At 60.5% G+C, this 18,907-nt stretch overlaps 2 protein-coding genes across 3 annotated transcripts; one reads left to right on the top strand and one right to left on the bottom strand.

Moving 5' to 3' along the window:
- Positions 1–1,450: 1,450 nt before the first annotated feature.
- Positions 1,451–3,354, top strand: SDCBP2 (syndecan binding protein 2; the record flags this gene model as incomplete). 2 transcript variants are annotated; one of them, XM_082293051.1, is made up of 8 exons in its annotated part: positions 1,451–1,504; positions 1,628–1,703; positions 1,939–2,042; positions 2,210–2,371; positions 2,586–2,761; positions 2,830–3,001; positions 3,126–3,217; positions 3,300–3,354. In XM_082293051.1, 8 exons carry the CDS (start codon positions 1,451–1,453, stop codon positions 3,352–3,354), a joined length of 891 nt encoding a protein of 296 aa, XP_082149177.1. The 2 variants fall into 2 exon arrangements, with proteins under 2 accessions (XP_082149177.1, XP_082149176.1); XM_082293050.1 differs by having other exon boundaries at positions 1,628–1,708; positions 1,908–2,042.
- Positions 3,355–5,039: 1,685 nt separating this feature from the next.
- On the bottom strand, positions 5,040–9,724 carry SNPH (syntaphilin; the record flags this gene model as incomplete). The annotated part of the gene is made up of 4 exons (XM_082293057.1): positions 5,040–6,177; positions 7,099–7,248; positions 8,752–8,952; positions 9,681–9,724. The coding sequence occupies 4 exons, from the start codon at positions 9,722–9,724 to the stop codon at positions 5,040–5,042; spliced, it is 1,533 nt and encodes a 510-aa protein (XP_082149183.1).
- Positions 9,725–18,907: the final 9,183 nt, after the last annotated feature.

The following is an 18,907-nucleotide window of genomic DNA, read 5'->3' as shown; positions in this document are numbered from 1 at the left end:
GGGACGTGCCTGGCTACGGCTCCACGATGGGACTGGCCCCGTGCCAGGGAGCTCTGGGCCAGTGCCACCAGCTCCAGGCCTGCCCAAGCACCCTCAGCACCCCCCTGCCCGGCTCATGGGGCCACAGTGGCCCAGGCATCCCCACTGCCAACAGCAGAATGTCACCAGTTCGTGCTGGAGGGCAGGATCCCCAGGTGACATGGTGATGGCCCATGGCAGCGGGATGCCACAGCCACCCCATGCTGAGCTCTGTGCTGGCTCAGTTTCTCCACCTGCAGCGTGGGACTCCCACACCTGGCACATGTCCCAGGTGACGGCTGGAAGGGTGCGGGACACGGGATCCTGGTCACGGCTGCGTCAGCCCCACGTGCCCGGGCAGAGAGGTGTCAGTGGGAGCCACCGCCCACGCAGGGGCTCACGGTGGGGAACCCCCTTTGCTCCCCCAGCAGGGCCTGTGGAGCCCAGGAACGATAATGAGGGGGTGGGGCCCAGTTGGGGGGCCAAGCCACGTGCTGGGGCTGGCAGGAGAAGTGATGCAGTGAGAGAGGTGGCCACCATGGGGGGGGTACAGCCCCATCCCTGCTCCCTCAGGATGCCCGAACCTACAGAAAGCCATCCCTATCCCAATCCCTGTTCCATCCCTGCAGTGACAGAGCTCTGTGCATTGTTGCCTTCACCTTCCTCTTCCTCACCTGTGCCCTACCTGTCGGGAGTGCAATCAGCTGAGGCTGTCTGGCCCCTCCCTGGGCTGGGTCTGGCTATAAAATCCAGGGGCCAGGCAGAGGGTTTCACAAGGATCTGGGAGCTGTTGGCTGGTAAGTCCAGGGGTCCCAGGGTTGGACTTGGGTGGGGGTTGGTCTTGTCTGTCGGGTGCTGCTGCTGTTTCTGGGCTGTGGGTGGGATCCTGCCTGGTTCCCGCAGGGCTCAGAGCTGGGTCTGGATTTGGCCCCTACACCATGAGTTTTGGATTATGCTTTTTGGGGCATGAGATGCCACAGAGTAGGTTTGGGGGGCACAACCTTGGGCACAACATGAGGCACATAGGGGGCTGATGGTGTGTGCGAGGGCTGTTCCTGTGGGACATCTCACTGCTGTTTCTGGGTAATGCTGGAATGGCCCCACTGGCCAGCTGGACGTGGGGAGCAGAGGGGTCTGATGAGGGGGCAAAGGGGCCATTCCCATGGGATATCCTGCTCCCCTACGTGGGTGATGTTGGGATGGCCCTGTGGGGCAGGTGAACGTGGGGAGCAGGACCTGCCACTAGCCGAGCGATGCCCAGGTGTCAGTGCCCAGCACCCAGCCACCAGGAAGTGGTGGTGGCCCTGGTGACATAGTCTTGAGTCACACTGTGACAGCCCATCTCCGGCACAGGGGCTGGGAGGGATGCTTGGAGAGAGGCACCCCAGTCCCTGAACAACCCCATCCCTGTCCTCCCCAGACAGCAGCAGCGATGGCAACACTCTACCCCTCTCTGGAGGACATGAAGGGCCACCAGGTCCTGCAGGTCAGTGCCAGCACAGCAGCGTTACAGGGAGTGAGTAGACCCCAATGGGTCCCTGTGGGGTTTCACCTCGGAGGGCCCCCAGGGTGGGGGGCGTAGCGTTGAGCAGACCCTGTCTCTTGGCAGGCACAGGCAGCGGCTGGGGTGAGGACCCCTGCCACCACAGTGGTGACAGAGAAGCCGAAGCTCACCTCAGGCACTGGTAAGGTGGGGCATGATCAGCTCACTCTGTGCAGGGGCTGTCTGGGTGGGCAGTGCTGTTCAGTGTGGGGAGGGCTCAGCTGAGACCCGCCCGCAACTCAATGCATGGGTTGAGGATGGGATTTTGGGGTCTCTCTTTGCTATCCCGTGGTCCCAGGGGGCTCCTGGGAGGGAGGGGGCAATAGCTGTGGGTTGGGGACCCCAGGAGCTGAGACCACCCTCGGTGTGTCCCTCAGAGCCACCTGTGCTGTACCCCAACCTGGCTGAGCTGGAGAACTACATGGGGCTGGCACTGTCCAGTGAGGAGATCCAGAAGAACCTGCACACGGAGGACAGCACAGTAGGTGTCTGGGCTGGCAGCTTTCCCTGCCCCATGTGGGCTCTCCATGCCATGATGGGGGTCCCTCTGGTTCCTCATCCTGCCTGGGAAAGGGATATTCTCCCAAGGGTTGAAGTGCACAGGGCCTTGTGTCCCCCTGTCCCCACTGACCCCTAGCTCCCCCACAGGCACTGACCCCCGCTGGGCCCCAATCAGGCCAGCTGGTCGCCCCCCTGAGCGGGAACAGCGCAGGGCTGCGGCGGGCAGAGATCAAGCCGGGTGTGCGGGAGATCCACCTGTGCAAGGACGAGCGGGGCAAGACGGGGCTGCAGCTGAAGAATGTCGACCAGGTGAGGGGCTGGGCATGGCATGGGGCAGTGTGGCATGGCATGATGTGACATGGCATAAGCATGACAGTAGAGCACAGCGTGACACGGCACTGTCTCGTGGCACAGCGATGTGTGGCATTAAATGTCACAGCGTGCCACAGCACAGCAGGGTGCAGATGGCATGGCACATGGCATGGCCACTGGTCTCTGTGCCACCACTCCACTGTGTCCCCAGGGCATCTTCGTGCAGCTGGTGAAGGCCAACTCGCCGGCAGCGCTGGTGGGGCTGCGCTTCGGGGACCAGGTGCTGCAGATCGACGGCAGGAACTGTGCAGGCTGGAGCAGTGACAAGGCACAGCGGGCGCTGAAGAAGGCAAACCCCGAAAAGATCGTCATGGTGGTTCGGGACAGGTGAGCAAGTGGTGGCATTGGTGGGGATGGCGGTGCCGCTGGCAGCACTGATGGTAGTCTCCCCGCAGGCCTTTCCAGCGTACCGTGACCGTGCACAAGGACAGCACCGGCCACATCGGCATCGTGGTGAAGAAGGGGAAGATTGTGTCACTGGCCAAGGACAGCTCAGCTGCCCGCAACGGGCTCCTCACCCACCACTGCATCTGCGAGGTGAATGGCCAGAATGTCATCGGCATGAAGGTAGGGCTGTGCCCTGGTGGTGCAGGACATCCTGGGGAGTCCAGGATGTGGTCAGAGAATGCAGGAGGGAGGGGGATACTGAGCAAAGCCAGGCACCCCACGGACCCCCCGCTCTCTCCTGCAGGACAAGCAGCTCATGGAGGTGCTGGCAGGGGCTGGGAACGTGGTGACACTGACCATCATCCCCACTGTGATCTACGAGCACATGGTCAAACGGTGAGAATGAGGGGCTGTAGGGACCCCCCACTACCCACAGGACCCCCCAGTTCCCCCACTGACCTCCCTTCCCTGTGCTCAGGCTCTCGTCAGGGCTGGTGAAGTCATCCATGGACCACTCCATCCCTGACCTGTGATACCATCGCCGCTGTCCTGGGAGCTGATGCTGGAAGCCTGGAGGACCTGCCGAGGGGACCCCACAGCACCTCAAAAGGAGCTATTTTAGCACAAACCCCCTTATCCCTTCAGAGGCTGGTGGCTGCTGGGTGGTTCTTCCTCTCCTCAGCAGGGATGGGGCAGATATCCTGTACCAGGGTCCCATTGTCCCCGTGTCCCTGCTTGGGCCACCCCCCTCAGGGCGGATGCCAAGGGCTGGCTCCAGCCAAAGCAGACACACACCCAGCGACATTTATTACATCCACCACAGAGAGCGAGTACAGGACAGGGGAAACAAGAAGAGGGGGGTTACAGCTTTTTCAGTTCTGTATTTTAAAAATATATTATATAGATTTGTCTTTCAAATATAGTCGTTACATTTATTTCTTGGCAAAGCTTTGGATGGTCTAACAGACGTGTACACAGATCCACAAATACATTGCACGAGAGGCGAATATCCCAGCTCTGCTTACATCTGCCCCAGCTGCCTGGACACTGCTGCTCCCCAAATCTTTCCCCTGGCACCTGGTGCTGTGCTGGTGGCAGAGCTGCTGTCCCCACTGCCCCCTAGCACGGGGAGTGCAGGGAAGCGTGGAGCACAGAGGACCTGGCCCGTGCCCCTCTGGGGGACCACTGGACACCGGCATGTGGAGCATCACCGGCTGCCAGGGCACCTGGCTGGTGGCACCCATGGGTGGGGGAGTGGGCTTGGGCTGGGGGGAAACACTGTTAGTTCAAGTCACGAAGAAACCACAGACATTCGTGGGGTGGGAGCACGGCGTGCCCGAGGGAGCCCCAAGTCCCGTGCCCCAACAGCCCCGCTGATCAATCCTTGCTGTCTTTGTGTTTCAACAACAGAAAAAAAGGCATTTTTCCGGCGGCCACCGGCAAAGCAGGGGTTTGGGTGGGCCGGGGCGGCAAAGGGCTTGGCTCTGCCTGCACGGCACTGCCCGCACCCCAGCAAAGGCATCCGAGCTCCAGCACATGGTGCGATCACCGGCAGCACGGCTGACAAAACTGCAGGAGCCCCCTGCAGCCAGAGTCCCAACAGCCGGGCTTCAGTCTGTACCCAAAAAAAAGTGAATATAGTGCAAAGCAAGGGGAGGGAGAGCCCACGGCTTCCTCGGGGGGCTCCGTGAGCAAGCTGCAGCCCAGATCATCCCAATGTGGGGAGGCATCTCCTAGGGAAGGGCGGGCTGGACCGAACCGCTCTGGAGCTGATCCCTGTGTCTGGACAGGAACCCCCCATCCCCCTGCCCACAGACAGACACTGCACCTGGAGCAAGGAACCGCTGCATCCCCAGCGCCCCACGCTGCCAGCGGCTCCTTGTCATCACCCGCCCGTGGCAGGGCTGGCCCCGGGGATAAACCGGCGACAAATAAAAAGCAAGCGCGATGGAGAGAGAGCCCCCTCCGGCGGGTGCAGCCCCACAGACCCCGCAGCCAGTGGCACAGGCACGGGTGTCCATCGGCGGGGGCTGACGCTGGGTGCAGACACCTCTTCCAACAACGGTTCTTTCCCTCCTCCAGGACAAAGGAGCAGGGCGGGGCAGCACACCTCGATGCACCCACAGACCCCTCGGCCCCTTCCCACCCGCCGGTGCCACGCCGGGGCTTTACAATCAGCAGTCGGGTCCGTGGGGGCGGGTGGAGGGCGTCGGAGGGGTCAGGGCTGGGCGGTGCCGCCGGGGCCGGGGCTGGCGACGGGGCGACAGCCCATCCTCCGGATGGAGTGCAGGGCGACGGTGCAGCAGCCCCGCAGCAGCGAGCTGATGTTGTAGATGGGCTGGCCCTGCCGCCGCTGCGAGCGGCACAGCCAGGCCACCGTGGGCACCGCCGGCACCACCACCGCCAGCAGATCCACGATGAAGTGGCGGCTCCAGTAGCTCTTGGAAGGGCTGGTCTCGCAGCCGGTCACCTCCGTCAGCTCCTCCTCCGCCACGCAGGCGATGGTCACCGAGGGGCTGGCGCTGGGGGGCTGCCGCACCGCCGGGTTGCAGGGGACACCCCCCTCGGCACCGGCAGCCGCCGTCGCGGCGTCGGGCTCGGCCACCATCAGGTCCGTGGTCCCGGTGGGGTTGGCGAGCTCGGGGACGGGCATCGTGTCTTCCATTTCAGAGACCCAGGCGGAGGTAGGGCTGCCCAAGCTGCAAGCCTGGGACTTCATCACCTTCTCCAGGATGGTGTCCAGGTCGGGCTGGCAGGGCACGAAGTCCGTCTGGATGGCCCGCTCCTGCATGCAGCTGGCCTGCACCCCTGCCTCCGCGCTGCTCCGCAGTCCCAGCACCTTCTCGTAGGTGTTGCTGGGGGGCAGGCGGGTGCCGGGCTCACCCCCCACCTCCAGCGGGTCCGTGTGGCCCGGAGCCTCCTCCATCCCCACGAAGCTGCCGTCGGCCCCCTCGTCCAGCGAGATGGTCTGCGAGCCCCCCACGTTGCGGTCCCCGGCTCCCTGGTCGCTCAGCTTGGTGTAGGTGGAGCTGCGGGTGAGGGATCGGGCTGGAGACCCCCCGGCCGACTCGCCCGCGCCCTCGTCCTTCAGCGCCCCATTCTGTGCCACCTCCATGCTGTGCAGCAGCGTCTCCAGCTTCTTGTTCTGGATGTTGATGTCCACAAAATACTTCTGGAGGCCTTTGTCCTTCTCCAGCAGGTTGTTCTTCACTGTGTCGATGACCTGCTTCAGCTGCTTGATCTCCTTGCGAGCCTCTTTCAGCGCCAGCTGGGCCTCCACGCGGTGGCACTCCTCCTCGATCCAGTCCTCCTGCATCCGTGACAGCTGCGTCTTCAGGTCCTCGATCTCAGCATCCCTGCAGAGACGGGAGGGCACCACCGCGGCGCTGAGGGGGCTGCAGGGACAGCCCTGTCCTCGTGTGCCCAGCACTGGGTTGCAATCAAATCACCCAGTAAAACTCCCAACTGGGAATAAGGGATGGATCCAGTGGCTTAGGGATCCCCAGGAGTGATGCTCAGGGAGCCTTGGAGTGATGCTGAGGGAGCCTCTGAGTGATGCTCAGGGACCCTCAGGAACAATGTTTGGGGACCTCCAGGAGTGATGCTTAGGGACCCTCAGGAGTGACACTCAGGGACCCCAAGGATGGATGCTTGAGGACCCTCAGGACTAATGCTCAGGGCCCCCTGGGAGCACTGTTGGGAGCAATGGGAGCTCAGGGATCCCTAGAAGTGACGCTCAGTCTTTTCCCAGAGGGGCTGCAGTGCCCAGGGATCCCTAGAAGTGACGCTCAGTCTTTCCCCAGAGGGGCTGCAGTGCCCAGGGCTCCTGAGGGCTGCGTGGGGGTGGGCAGGTGCCCCGGGTGGGCACGTGACAGCTGGCACGACAGCGGGGCCATGCCTAAGCCTGAGAGGAGCAGATGGGGATTAGCCACCCTCTTACGCTGAAATTCAGCAAAAGCATGGCAGGGACTTAACCAGGATGAGGGGAGAGCACAGCCACTGCAGGTGGGATGCGGGGCTCTCTAGTCCCCAGATCTGCAGCTCCTAGATTGGACAGGCAGCAGTGCCAGATCCCACGTGCTGGCAATGCCGTGGTACAGCTGTGTCCTCAGTGCCTGGGCACAAGCACGAGGACAAGATGCCATACTGGGAACTGAGACACCCAGAAGGACCAGCTCCATTCAGGAGCTGCCACAGCGGGTGGCAATGGCTGGTGCTGGCACCCTGTCCAGCAGCTCCCATGCCATGGGGTCTGTGCCTGCTGCTCCCATGCTCACCTGTCCTGCAGCCGCTCCTGTGTGTCCTTCAGGCGAGCCTTCAGGTGCCGGATGCAGACCTCCTTCTGCTGCAGGGGAGTCAGGTACTGCTCCGGAGTCGGCGGCTTTATCCCATGGTTATCGCTGCAGAGGTTGTACTTGGACGAGCGCCTGCAGGAACACAGATGTCACCCACTGCCAGTGCCAGGGTCAGCACAGGCTTGACCCAGGGGTCCTAAGGCCTGCTCTCAGGGTGCAGCCCCATAGTACATCCCAAAGGAGCCCTGAGAGCAGGAGGGGCAGGGTGGGTGTCTTTTGTGTTGTGCCTCTGGCAGGACAGACAGGGTGGGTGTCCTCAGTGCTGTGCCCTGGTAGGAGGGCGGGTGCAGCCCCTGGACACACCGGTGCTGCTGTCAGGTGCTGAGCCCTCTGTGGTGCTGGGCACTTTGCTGGGGCATGATCAGAACTGGGGGCACCAAGGTCGCTGTGTGCCCGGAGGGATCTTCCTGGAAACAACTGATGTGGAAGGAGACCCCAGGGTGGGATCAGCCCCGCCAGAGATGGAGGCACAAGATGGGGAATGGAAGGGTTTGGGATGGAGCAGGTCTCAAGATGGTGGCTGTCCTGCCTGTGGGGAGCAAGCCAGGGAATCCAGCATCTGCTCCACACTGGGCCAGCAGCACTTCTGGACCCTCCTTGTGCCACCACTGGCACTGGGGCAGATGAAGTGACATCTCTGGCCCAAAGCCTGGGACAGCGCGGAGAGCAGGGGCTGGCCAGGGACAGGGCTACAAGGCCAGGCTGGGAGGCACATGGAGAGCTGGGAGCTGCATGAGCGGCCCTGGCATGGCAGTAGGGGGACCAAACTCCCCGTGTATGGAAGGGAGGCATCCCAAAGCCCCCTGCATGGTGTCCATCAGCCCAGCAGCCTTTAGCCACGTCCAGAAGCATCATGTTAGAAGCATCCATGCCTTAGAAAGCCCCATGGCAGCAGGATGGCCCCTGCCCCCGGCCGCAGCACACATGGGATCTGCTCACTATGCCACCCTCGGGCCCCTCACATCCTCCCAGAATGATTCCACCTCTGGGAGCTGGCAGGGGCAGGCAGGGGATGAGCAGCGCACCACGGCCTGCTGTGCCTGCGGGGCTGGGGCTGGTGCCCATCCCACAGCTCGTCGCCGGCTATTTGTGCCCCGAACACACCCGGAGCTCCCTGCTGAGAAGCCAGGGGGCCACCAGCTCTTGCCAAACCTTTGCCGGGCAACACGAGGGGATGGAAGCGAAGCTCTTGCCCTCGTGCCTTTGGTCTGGAAGGATCCGGGTGCTCCTCGGAATGCGGGAGTGGCGGGAGGGAGCGTGCAGCGTGCAAGCCACAGCCACAGCAGGACGGAGGGAAGAGGACGGGGGATCCCTGGGCGGCAGGCGGGGGGACAGGAAGGGAGACGACACAACAACAGCGGCGGAGCGGTTCGGAGGAGGAGGGTAGTGAGGGTCTCTGGAGACACACCAGCAGCTCCGCGAGCTCCGGCTCCCCCAGCCACCCAGCGCACAGCCTCGCTCCAGCGGCCCCTGCGCTCCTGTTCCCGCCGGGCACCGGCACCGGCAGCACGGGGGGCTGCTCCCCCTGCCCGGGGGCACCCGGCAGCCGCCCTGGGGCCACGGGTGATGGGTTACCTTGGGGTGGGGCTGCTGTCGCTGCCCTTGCAGGAGCCAGAATTGCTGCTGCTGCTCAGCGAGGAGGTGCCGTAGGTGTCCCTCCCGGGGGGCGAGGGGCGCCTGGAGGCAGGGAGAAGAGGCTGTGTCTCAGGCCGAGTGGCTGAGGGCGCTGAAGACTTAAAGAAGGAGGCAAAGCCACTCCGTCCATAAACCCCGCGACTGCCAACCACCACACCGAGAACACACAAGACAAAAGGACAAAACAAACAGCAGGGATCAAAATGGCACGGACATGGCGACGGGCACAAAGGCAGGGCTGGGGGGGATGTCCACCCGCTCCCCCCTCCCTGGCGTGGCACTCTGAGGACCTTGGGAGCCCCTGGGATCCCCTTGGAAGCCCCTTGGGAGCCCCTCGAGAGTCCCCTGGGAGCACAGTCCCGGCATAGCTCGAGCCACATCTGCCAGCGCATCACCTATACGTGGGCAGCTTTGCCTCCGCTCCCTGCCCATGCTGAGCCCGACCTCCATAACGGCAGTCCAGGTCATGGACACATTGGGAGGGGAATGAACGCGTTTTCCCTCTTTTTCTCTCTTTATCACTCAGCTCAAGGAGAGATTTTCCAAGGGCTAACATACCTCCCAGTTTCACTGCCCCAACCCAGTGCTCTCCACCACTGCCTGCCTTCGCCTGGGCGGACGGAGGGGTCGGTCCTGCCTGTGGCACAGACGGACAGAGGGACGGGGCGTGCAGCACTCGGGGAGCTGCATGCACGGACAGGGAAGTGCTGTGCAGCGGGCAGTGCCATGCAAACCCCCGAAAGCTGGGCTGGGGGTTCGTGCTGCGAAGTGGCAGCCGGTGGTGGAGGTGTGGGGATCGTGGGGATCGTCCCATCCCGGCTGCAGGCGCTGGTGTCCAGTCCCGAGGCCAGAGGTTGAAGCATATTCACCTTCGTGATCCTGTGGATGCGCGTCTGCTCCCCGGCACGGACATGGCCACGGTGCCACGGGTCCTGGGCACAGGGAACTGTGGGCGAAGGCAACAGAGAGAGGAGGTGAAGGCAGGAAAATGGCCCTGGTGAGATGGGGACTCTCTGGGGTGAGCCCTGGCACCAGGGCATCAGTATGGTCCCCAGGGCCACCAGCACAGGAGCAGATGAGGACAGCATCCCTGCACATCTGGGCTGTGCTTCCCACTTGTCTCCCACAGATAGCCCAGAAATGCGGGAATGCTGCATGCCTGTGGTCCCACTGGGATGCTGTGGGCACAGGGCAAGGGTGTTCTTAATCTAAAAAGCAGAACAGAAGCAGAGCAGGTGCCTGCCCATGGTCTGGAGCCCACCATGGGACAAGCTTCCCCCTGCTCCCAGATGCCCATCCCTGCCAGCAAGCAGGGTAATGCCACAGGGACACAGAGTACCTGCAGTGGTGGCATTACTGGGGGCAGAGATGGTACAAGGGCTCTGACCCAGCCATGGAGCTCCCTGGGCAGGCAGCTCTCCCTGCAGTGGGCTGGGTGCCTGCTTTTCCTTAATTAAGTGCAAATCCCCCATCCAGCAGTGAAATAAGGTGAGGAAGAACAGATCCCTGCATGATGAGGCAGCAGCAGCTAATCCCTTGGGAAACAGAGAGCCCTCTTTGCTGTAAATAAATAGGCCAGATCCAGAGGCTTGCAGCACCTCGGGCACATGCAGGATGTGAGGGCATGAGGGAAGCATCTGCTCAGCACCCGCATCCTGCCGAGCATCCCATGGCACCACTGTGATCCCCACTGTGCTCCCAGGCTGCCAGAGACTGATGGGCCAGGGGCAGCATGGGGAGCCCCCCACCCCCAGGCCCATTCACAATGCCAGAATTTATCTCAGATTTTGGCAGAGCAATGCAGGAGATGGGACCTGCCAACAGATAATCGATGGGTGACAGGAAACACTTTGTGCTGCTGGCCCTGCTCCAGGGGAGTGAGAGGAGTGGGACAACAGGGGAGGCAGAACGGGAAGGGGGGCACAACCAGCTCACCCCAGTGCAGCCTTTTGCATTTGCCACCCCAGGTTATTTCTTTTCCAGGATACCTCAACACCCACCCTGGCCAGCCCAGGCCTCCTCTGTCCAGGATTCCCTGCTCTCTGATCACCAAACCAGATCACTGAAGATCCCAGAGTGCTGGTGCTGTGAAGCCCCAAGACCCAGCAGGCACAGTGCCCCATGCCAGGGGGGTGCCAGCACCATGGGACAGTGCAAGAAGGATTTGGGGATCCTGCTGCTCCCACCTGGGATGGATTTGCCCGGAGATGACCTGGGCAGGGGAAGGCAGTGTTCTGTCCTGCTGGATCACTGCTCCCAAGTAGGCAGCGAGCTCTGCTACTGCAGCAGTGTGAATCAGCATCCACCAAGAGCCGTGCGTGGCCTCACGCTGGCGGGAGCATCCTCCAGGATTCTCCGTCACCCTCCAGCAGCGCCATGTGGGGCTGCGGCACAGCCTGGACTCCAACAGCTCTTGCGCAGGGATTTAGAGAGATTTGAGAAGGTTGATTCCTCACCCTCTCCCCTGCAGTCCAGTGGTATCTGGTATCATTCCAGGGATGCCCAGCATCAGCCCTGTAGGGGTGGTAGGCACCGAGTGGCAGCCGAGTGGGACCCAGCATCAGCCCAGTGGTAGCTCAGCTGTACCTGGATCTTCCCCACTCATGACAAGGTCACCCTCATGCCACCCTGCTCTGTGCAGGGGTCCCTCTGTGCCTCACTAACACCAGCAAGTGCCAGCACTGCAGGTGGCACGTGTGTGTCCAGCACATGGGGCTCCTGAGAGCCCCCCGCACCATACCCCAGGCACCTGCCGCCAGCAACCGCAGCCTGGAAGGGCTCTGTGGGGACACCTGGTTTTGGCCTCATGTCTGGGGACCTCATTTCCTCCTCATCCTCCTCCTCCCACTGCTGCAGACTCGCCTGGTGCCCACGCTGAGGCTCGATGCCTCCCACAGCACCCAGGGTGTTCGGATTTTAATCAATGGTAATAAATTCTCATTATTCCCAGAGGATCAGTGGGCCACTTCAGTCTCCCCAGAAGCCTCACTGTGTCCATGGGCTGCCCAGGCAGGCAGGGTGGGCAGATCCAGCACCAAAGCTGAACATACACCTTCCCATGTGGTATGTGGCTACTAAAGGTGGAGGAAATTATGGATCTGCACTCAGAATTACCCCCATCACATGGACCAGGACGAGCGATTGCAGCACCAATGGAGCCTCACCAGGAAAGCCAAGGGAAATCCAAGATTAACCCTGGTTTAGTGGGTGGCATCCCTGCCCATAGCAGGGGGTTAGAATGACAGAATGGTTTGGGTTGGAAGGGACCTTGAAGCTCGTCTTGTTCCACCCCTTGCCATGGGCAGGGACACCTTCCACTGTCCCAGGTGGCTCCAAGGCCCATCCAACCTGGCCTTGAACACTTCCAGGGATGGGACAGCCACAGCTTCTCTGGGCACTCTGTGCCAGAGCCCCACCACCCTCACAGAGAAGAATTTTTTCCAAATATCCTGTCTAACCCTGCCCTCTGTCAGTGTGGAACTGTTCCCCCTTGTTCTGCCACTCCATGCCCTTGTCCAAAGTCTCTCTCCAGCCCTCTTGGAGCTCCTTTAGGCACTGGAAGAGGCTCTTAAGGTCTCACTGGAGCCCTCTCTTCTCTACCAGCTCTCTCAGGCTGTCTCCACAGCAGGGGTGGTCAGTACAATTCACAGACCAAGATGAAGGTGATTTGGGGGCACTGGCTTGTCTCCATACTGGGGGACCAGTAGGACCCTGCTCAGCACAGCACCTCTGTGTCTGCCTTACTGCCCAGGAATGCCCACATGGGCCAGGGTCTGACACTCCAACTTACACCAAACCCAAAGGCTCTCCTGCAAACCACCTGCACATGGTCCAGCACACTGCAAATCCCCCAAAATGCAGCTGGAGGGCTGAGCAGGGTGGATGCTGTCCATTGCATGGACCAACGTGTTCCTGGTGCTGTCAACAGCAAAACTCCCTGTGAGTGTCCTGGCACATGTGGAACAGAAAGGCAGCACTCTTACAAACAACAGCAAAAACCAGGGCTTGTTCCATGCAGTGGAATTAGCCTGGGGAATTCCTGATAAATAAAAGCAATGGGCCTTGATAAGGAAACAGCTGGAGCTACTGCATGAAAAAGCGGATCCCTCCCAGAGGGCTGGGATGCAGAATCAGCACAAGTCCCCCACAGTGCCACAGTGCCGGGGTGGGTGACACCATGGGGCTCATCTCCTGTCCCCAGCTCCTGTCAGCCATAGAGGGGACCTGGAGCACTGCTGGCCTACTGATCACACCATGACAGCAATGGATGGCAGAGCAGTGACAGAGCAGTGACAGAGTGGGGGCTCAGCCTGGTGCCCCAGAAGAACATTTCCCCAGGCTCAGCTGGATCACTGCCCCACAGAGATGCTTCTTCGGCTCAAATCCTGCCACTTCCCCACTCCTTGCTGGATCCCCTGGCTCTGCCAGCAATGGACAAACCAGGCTGGGCAGGTATATCCCTTCCTAGATGCTTCTCACATGGGAAACAGGGACATAGGACCCCCGGAGAGACCCTCATCACTGGCTCAGTGAAGCCTCTGATGGTTCCTCAGCTTGTTCCTCTGAGGGTTTCATGGCTGCAGGCTCAAGAGTTTGCTCCCATCAGCTTCCAAAGCTCAGCTCCTGTGGGATTCAGAGGGATCCAGCTGCTGCCAGCTCACCCCATCCCCACGGGGAACAAGAGAGAAGGTGTGACAGCCCGCAGCTCACTGCCAGTGTCAACCCTCAGCACAACACTGCTGTGCCAGCAGCCGCCACATTTCCCCGGATTTCTTGCTCACTGCTTCCTTTGTCGAGGCTCCCATCATCCTGCCTGCTGCTGGATTCCTGTGTTTCCCTTGGCACGTCCTGTGTGAGGAATCTTTTGCAATGGTGGCACTGAGCCCAAGCGTCTGAGAGCAGCTTCACCACTGCAGAGACCTGGGAGAGGAATCGTGGTGTCCCCATGGTCCCCATGGAGATCTCCAGCCCTCCACGAAGAACAAGATTAAAAGCAGAGGGAACATGGAGAGGGAAACCACAGCTTTGTTTTTCCAGGGGCCAACAAGGGCTCCCCAGGACCTGCCCTGCCTTTCTGACACCAGCTCTGCTTTTCTTCACACTAGAAATAAGCCAAGTGCTGCATGTGGCCAACAACCAGAGCCCTGTGTCCCTGGACAGTGAAAATGCCAAGGCTGCTTGCACTGGAAAAGGGACTGGGACACAGCTGGGAAGGAGCAGGATCCAGCAGCCACAGCTGGCAGAAGTCCTGGCACAGAAGGGGGTCAGCACTGGGACCACCACCTGGGCAGCTGAGGGCAAACATTCATGACTGTATCTGCACTCCTCCTCCTGCCATGGGGGATTTTTGGGATGATGGGATTGCTTTGCTTTTGCTTAGAAGATTCCAAGGATGTGGCAATATCTCCAGAGGCTGGAAGCCTCTGCTCCAGTGTAGATGGGTTCATCCCAAAGCTTCACCTGGGTCCTAGGCAGAGGGAGATCATGGAATCACAGAACCATTTAGGTAGGGAAATACCTTTAATACCTTCAAATCCAACTGCTAACCCAGCACTGCCAAGGCCACCGTTAAATCCAGCTCAGGGCAGAGCCAAGTGCTCGGGGCACAAGCAGAGACAAACCCCACAGGGTGTTTATGCAACACCACCAGAAAAATCAATGTTGCTAAGAGTGGTTGTGTCCCATTCCAAAAGGCAGGAACATCTCCTTTTATTCTCCTGTTTGTTATAAAATGCTGAGTTGACACCCAGAGATTACAGGAAAACAGACACCATTTGGAAAGCTCGGGTTATGCAGCTCATCACTTTTCTGGCTGACCTGGCTGCAACTCCAAATGGGGAGGTGGCAATTACCAGCCCTCATTAGCTAAAAATAAGGTGCTTGACCAAAGGGCAAAGGCTGGGCTCTCGTTGGGGACTCTGGATCTAAAGGGAAATGGGAAAGAGCTCCATGTCAAGTACTGTAGCAGCATGAGAGCAGGAGTGGGACACCCAGGAGGCAGACCCCATGGTCTCACCCTCGGCCAGGAAGGTCGGCAGGATGGGATGGAGCTAACATCCCACTGCACAGTCCACACTGCACAGGTGCTCTGGCAGGAGCCGAGCTGAGGTGTGTGAAGCAGAAGCAAGAGCCCACTCCTTCGAGATACAAAGGCAAAAACCTGGAAGACAAACCCAGCTTCCAGTGCAAGAGTTCCTCCTCCCCTCCGTGCCTCGGCGCGGCGGAAGAAGGTCTCCCCCAACCACCATCCACCTTGAGTGAGGGCTGGGAATGACGGCGGTGCCAGGGGATTAGCCCTGGTCTCCACATCGCTGGAATGGCCTACTTTAAGCACACACCACATCTCCTGCCTCAGCCCACTGCAGCACTTCTGAGATGGGAGCACGGGCACTGCCCCTCTGACCCCCACCCTGGGAGCCCTGGACACCAGGATTTGCATCTTCTGGCACAAGGTCACAGCACAACGTGCCCGTTGCCCAGAGAGGGTGGGAACACTGGGATTTTATAAGCAGAACAGGCGCCCAGCAGTGGGTTCTGTGTGACAGCAACAGCGCTGACCTTGTGGGGAGGAGAAAACAGAGCACCCAGCTCATCACCCCACTCGGGTGTTCATGTGTCCCTTCGGAGACGGAGCACGAAGCCATTAAATAATAAAATGTCAACTGCAGAGCAGCCCTGGCTCCTGCAATGCCCCATGGTGCCAGAGACACTTTGGGATGCTGCATGACTGATATGGGGCTGGTGCTTGAAGGGGGAGTCTGATGCATGAGATGCAGGTTTGGGGTGTGCAGGGAGGGTTTGGAGCGTGCAGGGACGGTCTGGTGCATGTGATCCATGTGACATGGGACTGGTGTATGCAGGGAGGGTCTGGCGCATGAGATGTGGGTCTGGGGTGTGCAGTGAGGGTCTGGTGCTTGCAGGGAGGGTCTGATGCATGTGACAAGGATCTGGTGCATGAGATATGGGTCTGGTGCATGTGATGTGGGACTGGGGCATGCAAGGAGGGTCTGATGCATGAAATGTGAGTCTGGGGTGTGCAAGGAGGGTCTGGGGTGTGTCGGGAGGGTCTGGTGCATGTGAAGTGGGTCAGCTGCATGAGATGTGGTTCCGGCGAGTGCAGTGCAGGTCTGGTGAGTGCAATGCGTGGCTGATGCTGCTGTGTGGGTCTAGTGCATGTCATATGGGTCCAGGGATGTGAAGCAGGACCGGTGGGTGTGGTGGGGGTCCAGGTGGGTTTGCAGTGTGGCTCAGGGTACATAAGATATGGGTCTGACAAGTCAGACATGGGTCCAGTGCACGCCATGGGGGTCCAGTGTGTGCCACGGGGGTCCAGCGCATGCCGTGGGCTCTGGTGCAGCAGTACGGGTCTGATGTGTGCCGCGGGGGTCTGGCACACGCAATGCGGGTGCGCTGCGGGCCCGATGCGTGACCCGCCCCGAGCACCCTGTGCCCCGGGAATCCCTCCCCCTCCCGCGCCCCCGATGCGGAGCGGTGCTGGCGGACCCGGCTGTGCCCCCCGCCTCCCTCCACCCCGAATCTGCAGCCAGAAAGGGATGAGTCACGGCGGCCGCGGGGCCCCGCACCGCGCCCCCCGCACCGCGCCCCGCACCGCTCACCTGCGCAGGGCCCCGCCGATGTCGGGGGCGGCAGCGCCGGGGCGGGGGGCTCAGCGACCTGCCGGGGAAGGGAGAGAGCGGACGGTGAGCGGCGGCGGCGCGGGGCCCGGTGCAGAACCCGGTGCGATGCCCGGTGCGATGGCCCGCACCCCACCCCGCACCTCGCGCCCTCCCCCGTCTCCATCACCTGCGCCGGCCTCCATGGGTGCGGCGGGGCGGCCGGGAGCGCTGGAGGGATGAGGGAGGGATGAGGGAGGGATGGAGGAGGGAGGGATGGAGAAGGGAGGGAGGGAGGGATGGATGGAGAAGGGAGGGAGGGAGGGGTGAGCCGTGCAGCTGCGTAATTTGCTCCCTCCTCTGCGATCTTAAAGCGACGGCGCCGCGGGTGCCTCCCCCCGGCCCCCCCGCCGGATTTCCCCCCCGTTTCTATGGCAACTCCCCTCTGCCCGAGCGGCGCAACCACCTCAAAAAAAGAAACCAGCGGGGTTTTGGGGTCCCTCCCCGTCTGCGAAGCCCCGCGGGGCCGGGTGTGCCCTGCGACCAGTGGCCCTGGGCTCCTCGCCCCGCATAACCCCGGAGCAGGAGGCGGAGGAAGGGGAGGGGGGAGCCGGGGTGGCCCCGCGCTGCTGCCACCCGGCCCTTGGAGTCCCCCCAGCGTCTTAATTTTCATCTTAAGCAGTCCAGCTCTGAGGAGATCCCTGCCCCTAATTAGTGACGCACTTTCATAAAGTAAAATCATTAAATAACCGGAATTCTGTGCCCCATTTCAGTCCCTCTGGCTCAGCCCTAATCGCCGGGGCTGGGGTGGAGAAGCAGCAACAGCCACCCCGAGCAGCTGTCCCGGGCTGTGACTGGGGTCCGGGAGGTTTGGGAGATGAGGCTGAAGGCTGGCACGGCACGGCACGTCCCGTCCTCCAGCACAGCCCGGTTACTCATGGCACTTCCCACACGCTTCCTGCTGTAACTGTCAAGATCAACCTTCCCAAATTATTTGCTGAAGAAACGTCTCGGGAGCCCCTACGCCACGTCCTGCAGCCTTTGCGCGGGGTAGCAGGGCACTGGCTCCGCTCTGCTCTGGTGCCCGCGGCCAGGAGCACCCAAGGTCGGCTGCGGACACCCCCGTGGGGACCAGGAGCGTGAGAGATGCACATGTGCCCGTGTTACAAACACCCACTGAACATCCAGCGTGTGTGGATCCACATACAGACTTACAGAGGGAAATGTTCATGTGGGAAATATTCACAGTCCGAGCAGAACCTGCTCCTGGTTTGGGTCTGGACCCGAGGCCCATCCTGCTTCCCAGACATTCCCAGCTCCCTTTGTCACGCCCCCAGGGTTATTCCAGAGTTCTGACAAACCTGTTTGGTAAATACATGCCAGTCTTTCTTCCAGCACTATTTCCTGCATGATTTGTACCTCATTTATCCTAACACACAGACTGTTTTCAGTGTGTATATATATATATCTCCTGCCTCCCATTTATTCCTGCCTGCCTCCAGCTGCCTTTTGTTTCCCTCTTTCCCCGTGAATCCAATGCACAGCCTCTCTCCTTGAAAGGAAAATTAATGAGTTATCACATCTGCTGCCACTGGAGCAGCTCTGACCATGTGGCACAGGCAGCAGCTCTGCTGTGAGATGCAGAGTCATTCCTGATGGCTTTTGGGAAACAAAAATGGTTTCTCCTTCCCTCTGCAGTCTGCAGTGCTTGGTCTCCCAGGATACTCTGACCTGAAGAGTGGGAGCACTGCTCCAGGGAGATTGGGCCTGCTGCAGGGAGAGAGGGAAAGGTTTTCACCAAACCCAAACCCTTTTCTCAGGTCAGCACCCGGCTTTGGAAGTGCCAGGCCTGCCACAAGGAAAAGATGGCTCCAGTTTTGGCCTGAGCCATGCTCCTGTTCCCACTGAAAAACAGCATTTCTTTTGCAGAAAACGGAGAGGTTTTTACCATACAGGGACCCTCTTCCCTTCCTTACACGCAGAAAAGGAACCCCTCAGAGAGCAGCAGCAAAGGCCCATTACTTATTTCATCAAATATTCTTGTTCAGAAAGGACACGCAGTTGGAACACCCCCACAGCCAGTGGCCACCCCATGACATCCCCCTGCCCCACACTGGGTTTTCACCTCTTTTAAAGCCTCCTTACTCCCTTAGAGAGACCCTCAAACCCAAACCTCCCTGAACCCTGTGGGACAGGAACCACACACATTAGTGGGCCCAGAGAAACGGGGGTGTCACTGAAGTGAGTGAACACCTGAAAGTCAGGTGACAATATCACCCATCCTTTCCAATTTCAAATAAAATCACCAAGTCCCTGACCCTGAGATGAACCCACAGGATTTGATCCTTCAGAAGAAACACCAACAAGCAAAGGAAACATCTTCTGATTTTTATTGATTCCACATGAACGGACAATGATGTCCCCACAGCACCGAAACAGCTGAATGGAGCACAACCATCCCTGTGGCACAGGTGGTAGGCAGC

The sequence above is a fragment of the Coloeus monedula genome (assembly GCF_965178545.1).
Source record: "Coloeus monedula genome assembly, chromosome: 17".
NCBI lineage: Eukaryota > Metazoa > Chordata > Aves > Passeriformes > Corvidae > Coloeus > Coloeus monedula.
This window is presented reverse-complemented; position numbering and strand designations above follow the sequence as displayed.